The sequence below is a fragment of the Antedon bifida genome, chromosome 7 (genome assembly GCF_963402885.1).
Source record: "Antedon bifida chromosome 7, ecAntBifi1.1, whole genome shotgun sequence".
Classification (NCBI taxonomy): Eukaryota; Metazoa; Echinodermata; class Crinoidea; order Comatulida; family Antedonidae; genus Antedon; species Antedon bifida.
Window position 1 is genome coordinate 8,291,747 of NC_136232.1, and position 13,851 is coordinate 8,305,597.

General features: G+C 35.5%; 2 protein-coding genes across 2 annotated transcripts; both read left to right on the forward strand.

Annotated features, from left to right (window-relative positions):
- The first annotated feature begins 219 nt into the window (after positions 1-219).
- Positions 220-8,051, forward strand: LOC144848218 (uncharacterized). Its single transcript, XM_078704930.1, has 11 exons — positions 220-323; positions 464-2,568; positions 2,806-2,968; positions 3,220-3,320; positions 3,584-3,678; positions 4,664-4,787; positions 4,899-5,146; positions 5,699-5,800; positions 5,959-6,141; positions 7,099-7,356; positions 7,986-8,051. The coding sequence occupies exons 2-11, from the start codon at positions 465-467 to the stop codon at positions 8,049-8,051; spliced, it is 3,444 nt and encodes a 1,147-aa protein (XP_078561056.1). The 5' UTR covers positions 220-323; position 464.
- On the forward strand, positions 7,685-10,149 carry LOC144848577 (uncharacterized). The gene is made up of 6 exons (XM_078705372.1): positions 7,685-7,879; positions 7,986-8,149; positions 8,290-8,592; positions 8,890-8,982; positions 9,090-9,309; positions 9,393-10,149. Exons 2-6 carry the CDS (start codon positions 8,060-8,062, stop codon positions 9,770-9,772), a joined length of 1,086 nt encoding a protein of 361 aa, XP_078561498.1. The 5' UTR covers positions 7,685-7,879; positions 7,986-8,059; the 3' UTR covers positions 9,773-10,149.
- The last annotated feature ends 3,702 nt before the right edge of the window (positions 10,150-13,851 follow it).

The window sequence follows — 13,851 nt, forward strand, 5'->3', positions numbered from 1 at the left end:
TATGTACTCATATAGTATAAGGCCTGAGTATTTGCTTCAATGAACAATTATAATCATATTCAACTCTTTAAAACCATTGTTAAACAAATCATGCTGCTATATAAATAATTTATAGTCCATGAACAAACTATGGTGCTTCTTTGTGGTAGACTGCTTCAGTTCAGTGATTCAGTTCAGTGTTTCCTGATTTCGCAATATTCACATCTACAGTAGTTTAGAAAATAAACTACCTAACACGGCATTTCAAGGAAAAAAACCCACTTTATTTAATTACTGGAAAAAGATTTTGTTTTAAAATTTGAGCTGCACAAGTACAGAACAAGGTATTTAACATATAAATTGCTTTTTTAAGTGGATTTAATCTATAATCTATACAAATAGCCAATGATATTATTGATAGATTTAGGCGAGGCTGGAGTAAATAATTATTAATATATATATACAATTATAACTCCTATTGCAGAATGGCTAGCAAGAATGTAAGTCTACTTGGAGATATAGATGATAAAGTACTGGAATGTTCTGTCTGTAATGGAAGACTAGAAGACCCAAAATCACTTAGCTGCCTTCATACTTTCTGTCTGAAATGTTTGGAAAATTGGGTTCAAACCAACAATGGACAACTTACATGTCCGAATTGTCGCAAAAAATATCCCATTCCAGAAGGAGGGCTTCAAAAACTTGCACCAAATACAATTCTTAACAACCTCTTGGAAACCGTCAAACAGCATGAAGAGAAAGGTAAGGTTAAAGGCACTGCCTCTCTGTGTGCTTCTCATGCTAAACCATTACAGATGTATTGCACAAAATGTAAAGTACCAATATGCATAGAATGCACTGCAATGGAACATGCCGCAGGAGATGGAAAACATGAACTAATTAACATTGCAACAGCATTTAATACATTTAAGAAAACATCAGAAGACTTAAAGAAAGCTGTCAATGAATCAAAAAAAAAAAAAAAAAAAAAAAAAAAAAATGTACTTAAAGTAGTCACAAAGAATGCTAAAGAACTAGAAGAAAGTAAAGAGGCAAGTCTCACAGATATTGATAACCAAGTTCAAGAAATGGTACAAGTAATCAAGAAAAAAGGAGAAGAAATGAGAAAAAAAGTTGAAGCAAATTATATTTGTCAAGTTAAAGACGTACAAATTAAAAATTTAACAAAAATCAACTCTGAATTAAACACAAATATGAGTTCCCTAAAGAGTGAGACAGCAACTACTATGAAATCAAGTGGAAGTTTATTAAATACACTGATGGATGAAATTGATAAATCTGAAACATCAGAGAAATTGATCACAATCGATTTTCCAAAACCGGCAATACCTTTACGAAAAGAAAAGCAAATATTATCTCAGCAAGATTTATACAATGTTTCATTACAAGTGTTTTGTGATGACATGTTTTATCTAACCACAGATGCGATGATTGTCACTACCTTTGACAGGCGTTTTGAAAGATCTAGTTTTGGCTTAGGAGTAAGAGCACTTAACATTGCTGGAGAACATGTACGAAATGAATGTATTGCAAAACTGTCAATTTTGCATCATTCAAGGCAAATAACCAACCAAGTTATTTCAACCGATGGAGGAGATCTTAAATGCAAATATATCGTCCATGTCAATGTCCCAGACACGGATGAAACATTAAAATGGAAGTGCATGTTAACACAGAACATAACTGAATCATTGCAAAAATGTGAAAAAGATCTACGATGCTTGTCAGTTATGATTCCACTCCTTTACAGCTCATTTTGTCATGTTAATCTAGGAAAAGGGACTGAAATGGATCATGCGTGTGCTGAGGTCATTGTAACTGCAGTTCTGGATTACTTGTTACACATGTCTAGTAGATCTAGTATCAGAAAAGTAATATTTATTGACAAGATACATACAAAGGCTTTGGCTTTTAAAGAGGCTTTGGAAAAGCATGTCATTGAGAGAAAAGCATCAAGACCCTACCGCACACTGAATCAATTATTTTGTGAGTACACCTACCCTGAATCGCAGACTCGCCTTATTGTTGCTACTGGAAACCCAACCCAACAGTCTGCAGACATTCTTGTTAATCCTACTACTAACTACAACGTTTCTTTCATTTCTGGATTGACAGCAAGAATTTTTATTGAATCTGGTCTGTCAACTGATACGATACAGGAGTTATTTAAAAGTTCAAAAGGTCATCGGCAGAAAAATGCAGTTGCAACGTCAGCTGGGAAGCTTCCATTCCAGCAACTTTACCATGTACGTGGTAACGATGAGAATGCTATGGACTTCACACAACAGAGCCTACAGATTGAAACATGCATCTCTGATTGTTTGAACATGGCAGAACAAGCTAGCGTAGAGACGGTTGTACTACCTATAATTTCAAACCACTATACATTAATTGGGGAGTACCAGTGTTCTTGTAGCATGCTGAATGCTATCCACCGGTTCATGACTAAGTTCAAAAGAAGAGGCTTAAAAGAGGTGTATTTGTACACTGGATATCCATCGAATGCTGTAATGGTTAAAGACGAGCTAACAGTACGTTATGGTGATGGAGTTACAGACATTAAAGGAGGTTAGTGTCCAGGGACTGGTCCAAACACAAAAATTTGCTGTACTTCCCTCTGTTTTGAAAATATTGGGATTTTTTTTGTGTTTTTTTTTAATAGCTGGCAAACTTATCTTTTAACAGTTTGTGTACAAAAATCTTGCTCAATGCCACTAATGCAATGTGTTATTTGTTCATATTTTTGTTTTGTTTAGCTTATTTTGATTTTTACACTTTGTTTCTGTTTTATTTGTGTTTCTCAAGGCCATGTTCCTCTTGAAGTGTTGGCAAGGGGCCTTGAAGCTAATATTGCATTTCTTGATGCCATTGAAGAGGGCAGCAAATCTATCTATCAAACACGTCTGATGCTTGTAGGACAAGAGCGTGTTGGCAAAACCAGTCTTACCAAGGCGCTCACTGGTCAAGAGTAAGTAATTATGGTTATACTAGCTTAATTAATGTGCTGGGTTGAGGTGGGCTAGAGCACCAACATTCAACATTTTTATTATCAAGATATATTGTACAATCACTGGCAATGCAAAGTTATTTGGTTTGTTTTGGATACATAATTTCATCTGTAGACTGGTACCGTAGAGGTGGTAACTAAAATTGTCCCCACACAGGATAATTTTTTTTTTATTTTTTTTACTTTTATATAATTTTTGATCTTTACTTTAGATTTAATGACATGGAGGAAGTTACAGATGGAATAGAAACATCACTTTCATGCACACTTAGCGTTAAACACACAACCAACTGGAAACCAATACAAACTGAAGGTATTTTTTTTAATTAGTTAATTACTAGTTAATTTAGTATCTGTACCACAATATGATAACAATTTAAATTTTAAATCACTATTAATATAGTCTATGTACTGTACAGATGTAACAGAAACTGGTAAATAAATTTGATAGAATGATGTTATTTACTGATTAAAATGATTTAATTTAGATTTATGTATAGACGATTATTTTCCATTGTAAGCATTATGCATTACTTATCTCTTTTTTAAAAGATTGTATTTAATTTGGTTTCTTAGAAAAAACAAGTGAGACAAGACAGCAATATTTAAGAGCTGTTGCAGAAAAAATGGCAACAAAGCTTTTGCAGAAGAAAAAAAAGCCAAAATGCCAGGTTAGTTAAAGCCCCATTCCCTACGTTTTTTAGATCTAATTTAAGATCACAAACTATATTTAATGTAAAAATAATACTATATGGTCCTATTGCGATAACTTTTTTCGTCTTTAAACGGTTAAAAATGTGAAAAATAAGTCGATTCTAATAATTATAGCGGCCCGCTATAAATCCCAAAATGCATTGCGCGCGGATTGATATTTTTGTTTTTCACCTGTAATTCGCCCACTTTTCGATCGATCGTGAGGCCAAAACAAATGGAAGACTCCTAACTTTTCAGCGAAAATACCGGGTTTTCCCCAATTTGTATCAACGGAGTCTGGCAAAAATAGAAAGACAATTAATGCAGCAACTATACAACATCAGGCTAGGTATATAGCTCGCGTACGATGTTCGTACGTTACCGATGTTTACCAGCTAGGCCTACAAAACTAAGCCTAGCTAGGCTAGGCCTAAGACCGTCCACGAGAGGTCGATCGCCGCGAGCTACTTAGGTAGTGCATTGTTTCTCACTTTTTATCATAATTTACCATAAAACGTACATTTAAGACAAGAAATGACATGGTTTAATGTTTTTAAAGTGATATATATGTATTATTTTCCAAAAAACGTCCAAAATTGCAGGGAAGGGGTCTTTAACATACGGGATAAAGCAAATAGAAAGACTTATATTATGCATGTCAGATCTAGGCCTGAACATCTTGAGCCCATATCGGTTGCATTAAGAATATTTTATTATTTCAAATACATTCAACCAAAAGAGGCCTATGCTGTGGATGAGCAAAATGGCCGGCTATAAAACTCAACAGTTTAGTGAGTGGCCAAGCGGTTAAGACAGTGGAACCGAAGTACCTTGCCAAATTAACATTGGCAAGGGTTCAAGCCTCACTTGCTCCATGGTTCTGGTGGTAGAACGAGCCTTCTCGGATAAGGACCATAAAATGTAGGTTAAATAAATAAAAATAAAAATTTAATCATCATTTAGGCATCAAAGGAAGATGAAAGGAAGACACATGAAAGTGAAAGTAGAGGTGCAGAGCAAGGGATGGATGGGAATTCAGTGCCTTATTCTACTTACAATGAGGATTATATAGATCCTACCTATGAAGGTACTGTACAGTATGTCTTTAATACAACTTACAAGTAATTTTGCTTTACTTAGCACTGTCTATTGTATTGCTGACAAGAAGTTGAACTAAATAGGTTCTTTTACTCTACAGATAGTGCCTCTGGTGAATATCAAACTGATCCACTAGTAAGTATACCTTCACAAGAGGAAGCAATTACACCAACGACCCCTGATGTCCCTGAAGAGGTCATTCAAATGGTCTTGAACATTCTTGTAGAAAAGGAAAAGCGAGGACAGATTGAAGAGTTGGATCAAGTGATTGATGACAAGACGATTGATGACCTGACTCTCAGCATCTGGGATTTTGCTGGACAAGATCTTTATTACATTACTCATCAGGTGAGAAGATGTTTCCAGTAAAAACATCTTTAAGTATTTACTTTGTCAATTTAGCTAATACTCTGAACAAACCACTTAAAGAAAATACAGTACTTGATTGGTGATGGTATAATAACCAAAACTTTAAGACTTTTTATACTACAACCAACTTTATTAGTTTTATCTAGTATTTGTTGACACACATTTTTACTCGGGGTGCCCGAGTCTAGGACTCACTCATCTTCTCCTCCTCCATTTGGACACTATTGAGTAAAGAGTGCGATTTATAAAGTACTACTCCTCCCTTATTCTTTGTAGTATTGAGCTGGGATTTGGCATGGGTATATTACAGGGACATGTCCTCAAAGCTATAGAGCCGGATTTTTTTATTTCAAACCGGATGCAGCCATATCACGTCTTGAAGATTGTACCGTATAGCCGTAGTTGGTAGCGAGGTTATTGATGTGTATGTGACGTTACATCCAGTCTTATGACGTCATTATACAGCTTCTTTTGCTGTACCCCGAGTATCGCACATTCATGCTTTTTATTGTTGTGTATGTTTTCATACAGGTGTTCCTGGTATCGCGTGCCATTTACATAATTTGCTTCAATCTCTGTCACGACCTGAATGCACCTGCTAAAGTTGAAGTATTCAACAGAGATGGAGGAAAGGTTAGCAAATACTTTTTTTTAATAATCTGGAAATGATGTTAATATATGAATTCAGCAGTGTTTTAACATTGCACGAATGCCTCTATTAAGTACAGATAGTTTAAAAATAGAAGAAACACTTAAATTTGAATAAATATGAACACGTTTATCTCTTACAGATTTCATTTTCTGACCATTACATGAACAACAAGGATTTTGTGATCTTTTGGTTACGTTCAATCTACTCACACACAACTGAAAAAGCATCCGTGTCAAAGCAGAGACAATTGTCACCACCTGTGTTTATTGTTGGTACTCATAGAGAGAATTTACCAGGAAACGCTCAAGAAAGGCAAGCTCTTGTGAGTATGAGTGTTGCCAAAGTGCGAGTCAATGAGGCACACAATGCACACGCAATCCACACAATGCATGCAATCCGCGACAGGAATTCAACTGAAAATTTACCAACAAGTGTGAGCCTTCGAATAATAAGCCTTTGTTAATATTTGTGTACAATTCATAAACATTTATGAGTCACCTACTGTTAATGTAATTATGTTAACAATTTTGAATATCCAGATGCGACTTCGATGTTTAAAATTAGTTTTAGGTGGTGCCTGGTCACCGTCTCAGAAGCCTAGCTGGCTAGCCTAGCCCCTATAGTATACTGTAGCCCGCCCGCCGGAGTAGAGACGGCTATTTGCTGTATGTGGCCGGCGGGGAACATTTTGAAAATAATAACTACAAGCGAGACCAACAAGAAGGGAGCAGCAGGCAGGCTTTATTTTAGTAGTAGTAGGGTATGTTTAGAACAACATAACATAAAATAATGATTTTATTTTAGAATTACTCCTCTCTAATGTTTCATATGAACATACTAATTTATATTAATTTAATATGTTTTATGGTGCCTGGCAATTTTGGTACAATAGTGCAGTTACACTTCATACTGACTCGCTTGAATTGCAATTAACATGGTCACGTGGGCCGTTGACTCCAATGAATCCATGGCTTGCAGTTTGTCAATACCCGTGAGTATTGGTATCTGCCTAAGCACATACTGCACTACCATGATAACTCAAAAGTCACCAGATTTGAGTACACATACTATTTATACATACAATTTTATACATACACCAATGTAAATATGTTACTTTAACATAGATATAATTTCCAAATCTAGATTGTTAATGAAAGCTGAAAACAAATACAGTATCCAACATTGTGTTTGCAAATCGAAATTTTCTCTCTAGACATCAGCTACTACTGTACCTCTGAATATGTTACAGTATTTCAAATAATTTGTTTTACTTTTGTAGGCTGAAGAAAAGCTAGCAGAGGTTAAGAAATCATTAAAGGGAACGGCATATGAAGGCCATGTTGTGTGCAAATTCTATGCCATTGACAACAGACTAAGACCATTGGATCAATCCATTATTGATTTGAGGGATCATATCACACAGATAGCTAAGCAAGAACACTACATGGGTGAGAAAATCCCCTTGAAGTGGCTGGACTTCTTGAATGAGATTGAACAGTTGCGCAACAAACAGAAGCACTCAATTAGCTTCAAACAGGCAAGTCTAGAAACCACCCTTTAAACTGTAAGTGGAGTTGTGGCTTGGTGGTTATGATGCTTGGCTACCAATCAATTACAACTCCACTCCCTTGTTTATGTAGAGCATCTTGTGTATGTGTGTCTTGCCGCCTTTAAGAAGGATAGTGAAAGTGAATGAATTTGCTTATGGTTATCCTTGACAATTTTCCTAAATATATAATAATAAAAAAATAAGTGTAAGTAAGAATAAACATTCTACATTCCTACTAGTAAACATAGGAAAATGATCTACATAATGTCACCCTCTAGTTTTTAATTTATCATTATGTTTAGGTGAGAGATCTGGCCTCTAGTTGTGGTATCCTCAATGATATTCAACTGTTTACTTAATGTTGCACTTCTATCATGATCTTGGTAACATCATATATTATGGAGAACGTGACACACCAGACAGCGCCCTCAATGACATCATCATTCTCAGTCCACAGTGGTTAATATGTATCTTCACAAGAGTTATCACAGTGAAAGATCCTTCAGAACAAGTAGGAGAATTTGTTTAATTTCTGTCAGATTTTATAATATTATTTTTTTCATGCCAACATACTTTGTGAGTTTTTGTAATCTTTGCTACAATCATTTTTTGTGTAGTGGGCAAAGTTTAGAAGTGCTTGGGCAAGACTTGATGAAGAAGGTCTCCTGGAAGAGAGACTATAATTAGACATATGTGGCATGACTTTCTTGACCAATTAGAAGGCTTGTTACAACTGATGCAGAAATTTGACTTGCTGTGTGTCAAGACACAATCCACTGAGGTATGGACATTCTGATTGGTTCTTGTAGATAATACTCAACTGTAACATCTTTAAATCTGTAATATTAAATACTGGTTAGGTCTACTGAATAGACCTAATAATGAATGTATATGTAAATGTATAATTTTACATTCTGATAGACACAAGCAGTGGAAGGCAATCGTCTCTTCTATGTGCCATCCCTGTTAAAGAACCAAGGAGACGAGGTAATCCGCCTTGAACATCTAATGAAGTCAAAGACTGCTGTTGTCCTGTACATTGACTTCAATGGGTTCTTGCCAGAAGGACTCTTCTATCGGCTCATTGTAAGGCTTGTGCAGTGGTCGCAGCTTAACCAGGGTGGATATGAGCCTAGGCTTTTCTTCCAGCAAGCTAACTTGTACGTGAATGAAGATCATGACATGGTTATCAGAATCCTGCCTAACAAGAGGTCTTGCATCCAGGTAGGCTTCAAAAATTACTTTGATGTTGTTAAGGAAATGTGACCTTGAATGTCAAAGTTTGTGACACAGTTTTCGGTTCCATTATTGAATCTTCATTTCTGTTTTTGAAGTCTTTAAACAAAAGTTTAAATTTTAACCCAGGAGAACCATTAACCGTTATTCTCCACAGTGATAAACATAATTTGAATTTTATTTAATTAAACTTGTTTTAGAACCAGTCATTAATTGGTATAATAATCGTAAACATGTATTTTTTTCCATTACCTTGCTTTGCTATTGTTGTTGTTCTATCACTAGGTGGTGATTTTGCGAGCTAGTACTGTCTGCAGCGATGATGAAGAAGAAGACAAGGAAGATGAAGTTGAACCGTGCCCAAGTGTCTGCAAAATGGTGAGAATTAATTGATATCAATGTTCTCTTATTTGGATGATTCCTTTCGTTTCTATTTTTTTTTTCTATACATATTGCCAGCTGTAATTCATTGATCTTTATTACAGGTACTGGAACGGCTAGAGAACAACTTGCTGTACCTAGGTCACACCTGGATGAAGCGTGTGCACTTTGGCTTCTTTGTGTTGTGTCGTGTATGTTACAAAGAGAAGACTCACTTCCACGAGCTTGAGAAATGCCTCAACTCAAAACTTGTTCCATGTGGGCTGAAACGGATGAAAACTGCAAAGTTTAGACGTTTGTTTGGAGATAGCAAGCCAAAGCAAGGTAGTGGAAAAAAATTCATGTCTACAATTATTGTAGCAATAACAAGTTTAATTAAATATTTAAAAATTTAAATTATGTTTCAGAAGGCCACCAAGCCACTGTTACTGCTTCTCAAGTAAATCCAAAAGTACCAGTATTCCTGCGACCTCTCAGTGGAATCTTCAAAGAGATCTCTGCACCCATCCTGCCATTTGATTTCATGACAGAGATCTGTGTCCTCCTGGACCCTGAACTCAATAATGACTGGCGTGTTGTAGCTTCTAAGCTTGGATATGACCACTATATCAACTATTTGGCCAGAAAAGATAGCCCTACTATGTGCATAATGAATGGGTGGTCCGAGAAAGGTTGGACATTGGAAGATCTCAAAACGTTTATGATTGAAATCAAACGTGGTGATGTGGTACGCTTGATTGACAAATATCTGTCAACAAAGCAGGAAATCAAAGAAGTAGAACTATGAAACATATCTCAACCAAATTTGTCCCTAAAAAGACTACCAGTGAATTAGAAGACATTGTGCTACAGGGAAAATCTCTCAACTAAGGAGGTCATCAAAAAAGTAGAATATACCTCATATAAATCAATAATCTGTTTTTTATTTTATATACATGTGATTTTGACATTTTATATTAGAAGAAGAAGAATAAAGGTATAGCATAACATGTTGTAATGGTCTAGTCTTGAATAACCGCAATAATTTTATACATAATAGAAAAAATAGTTTTAATTAGGCATGCTAAGTAAATAGAGAGCGCTCTGTACTTGAATATATCATCATCCACCTAGTGGTATCTAATTTGTGACATTTTTAATTTGTTATGAAAAGTGATTTGTTTATACACATCTGAGCCTAATAAATAAAATGATTTGTAAAAGAAATCCATTCAGTTTGTTTTCTTGCACTTGATTTGACGACAGAAATGTTACATTTGACATTAAAACATTTTTAATTTGATGACAGAAATGACTGTTAACCAATCAGATCACTGGATTGATTAGGGGCAAGGCAAGTCTGACATTTATTGAGCTTAAAAACAAAATGAGTAAGGCTATATAATATTTAGAACCACAATACAACAAGGCCACATACATGGCCGCAGTCACATGCTCAAGTTAGTTTTTACCAACCGACCGACATAGTGAGCTGTAGAGTCGCGTTGCACTTGACTAAAAATAGAGGGCCTACAATGTGATGAAAACAGACGACAACTATAAAATAGAGGACCTACAATGGTATGAAAGGGCGTGAGAGGCCGATATTTCGGTTAATCTGGTTGCACTGGTTGGTATTTTGCAGTGTAAATACATGCAACCCATGTCATTCCTGGGTTAATGAATCAGGTGTGAAATAGAAATTTATCCACACACGACACGTGTTCTAAGCTGGATGGTGTAAAAGGGTATTGAACATTACTTTCATATTGCTGATCATAGTAAGTGAAACAGTGGTGATTTCAGTACAACACATTTCTATATTATAAACAAATTTAAATACTTTAAAAAAAATAGCGTTTTAATCAAATTTGATTTATTAAAATGTACTTTATTACAGATACCTTTTGGGATCAGTAACTTTCTATCAGTTTACGTTGCTAGGTGACAAATGAGAAACCATGCCAACAAGATGTTCCCTATACTGTAAAGAAATTGTGCTAAAATGTTCATATACTAATCTTAAATCACAAGTTTGAAAAACAATAACATTAGTGTATGTAAATCACAATCATCTTTACAAATTTGAGTTTGAGATTAATTAAAGGTAAAAATTTATGATTTGAAAAGAAAATTATTTTTAAACAAAATTTGTTATTTCCATTTATCGTTTGTATATATCAGGAGCTTAGAAGTAATGCTTTGGTTTCAGTGTAATAAATTAAAATAAAGGCTAAAAATGAAAACTCAATTTATAACTTAGTTTTTATTAGCACTGACATCACAATTCAATATTATACAAATAACGAATGTTTATGAGTGTAATGGTACAAATAATGGCATTTGGTGAATGATGAAATCATTCACCAAATGCCATTATTTGTACTATTACACGAATATAAAACATTCATTATTTGTTTTATATAACATCTAAATAGATTCCTGTCATTTGAATCAAATAAAAATGTAGGCCTAGCCAAGGCCTACATTTGATTCACATTGACAGTAACATTTGGTTTTTAATATTATATTAAATGTTATATTTATATGGAATTTATAAACACACCTACTTTAGTGTTAATTATGTCAACAAACGACCAAATAATCCTAGGCCTAGCAAGGCTAAAATGCCTAGGCAATACCTAGGTCTCTAAGCTTGACTGAAAGGCAAAATCTCAACAGACAATCGGAACTCATCTAGGTCTATAGACAGGCAGCCCAGAGACATTTGGTTAGATGAGCTAGGTACCAATATTTGACTATTTAAGTGTGTTGGGGGTCACTTGAAGTCAATGTAAATGGGGAGTCTGCCGGGTACCCCCTGCTGCGTCTAGACCAAAAGGTGCTAAAAAATCACCAATTAGATGAGAGAGATACCACATTTCACCACCATGGGATGCCCATTGGCATCCTTATACCAATATCATAGCATAGATGAGTGAGGTACCACTCAAATTAATGTCAAATGAACAAGTTTTGTTCATACAATACTAAATGGGTCAGACTAATTGTCTGCTGCACCGCAAGTGCCTGACACCCTAAAGTTCGACTAAAGACCCCTTCCCCCAACTGGCCTAGATTAGATATTGTAGATACCACCAGCAACCAAAATTATATGAATAGCACATTGTAAGAAATACGAAATGACCTATTACAGACTATCTGTACACTGCCTTGGCCCTGGCAGACCCGTCTAAAGTTTGACTAGAGACCCCCTTCTCCCAACTGGCCTAGATTAGATATTGTAGATACCACCAGCAACCAAAGTTATATGATTTAGCACATTGTAAGAAATACCAAATGACCTATTACAGACTATCTGTACACTGCCTTGGCCCTGGCAGACCCCTCTAAAGTTCGACTAGAGACCCCCTTCCCCCCAACTAGCCTAGCTTAGATATTGTAGATACCACCCCAACCAATGTTATAACCTACTGTAACTGTAAAAAAAAAAGAAAATATATATCTATATTAAAGTGAGAGAGTTTGTACGTCTGTCTGTCTGTTTGTTTGTTCGTTATACAAATTTTTGTTACTGCACGTAATCTTACATATGGGGTATCAAAATGACCGCAATTGTACCGGGAATGTTCTAAGCTATATTTCAACATCATCCGCCATCTAGGATCCAAGTTAGGGGCCAAAATGTGGTCAAAATGGCCCACTTTTCCCCACTTTCGATGTTTGTTCATTATACAAATTTCTGTTTCTGCATGTAACCATACATATGGGGTATCAAAATGATCACAATTGTACCGGGAAGGTTTTAAATTACATTTCAAAAAGTCTGGGGATTTGGTGGGAGAGGGGGATTGGGAGATAGGGTGTGAGAGTTTGGGTTCAGGGGATAGTGGGGATTTTGCTTAGGCTAGGGGTGGTAGGCTCTCAAATTGTGATAGGAAAATTGTTAAAGTATTTTAATTATCACTGGGAAGGGGCTGGGAGTTTGGGGTGGGGATGTAGGCCTATCACCATGACTGAAACTGTACTGGGAATGTTTTAAACTACATTTGAATGAGGGATTATTGGTTGGGAGTGATGGCTAACATTATTAGTACTGGAACCGTCTAAACACATCACCCAGTATCTGGGGTGTGTTGGGAGGGAGGAGGGGGAGCGGAAATACTGGCGTAATGAAGTATATGATTGGAATTGTACTAGGAAAAGTTACTACATTTGAACTGTCCTGTGGTAGAGTTAAGGTTAGTTAATTGTGGCTGGGATGGTTAGAGGAGAAAGAAGACTTAGGGGGGGGGGGGAGGCCGCAATACCAAAATTAGATATTTAAATTGTCGTGGGAAGAATTTGTTTAAAAAAAAAGAGTGTTGGGTGTTATTAATAATAATAATAATAATAATAATAATATTTATTCGGTCATCAATGTAAAAATAACCAGGAATGAGAATAGGCTAAAGCCCAAACAGATTCTGCACTCACTCCATACAATACAATCAGTTAAAGATAAAACCATATACAAGAAAAATACAAATAAATTATACATAACATGAAATATAGTGTTTTGTTAGAGCCGCCTTAAATATTGAAATTGTTTGTGAATCTTTTATGTCATTTGGTATTTGCTCCCATAGTCTAGGAAAGGAAACAAATACAGAATTGTGAAAAGTATTGCCTTTCGAATTCCAACGTAAAAGCCTACCCGGACATCTTTCACTAGTTTTAATATACTCATTGAAAGAATGGGGACAGTAACCTTTCAACACCTTAAATCCTAATAAAAGTCTATGTAATTTAAACAAGTCATCAATAGATAATAATTCAAGCACTTTCAACCTATGAAAATAAGATGTGTCCCAGGAACCTTCCTTTCTAAACATTATTATCCTTGTTGCTTTCCTTTGTATACTTTCTATTCTATTAATATATGAT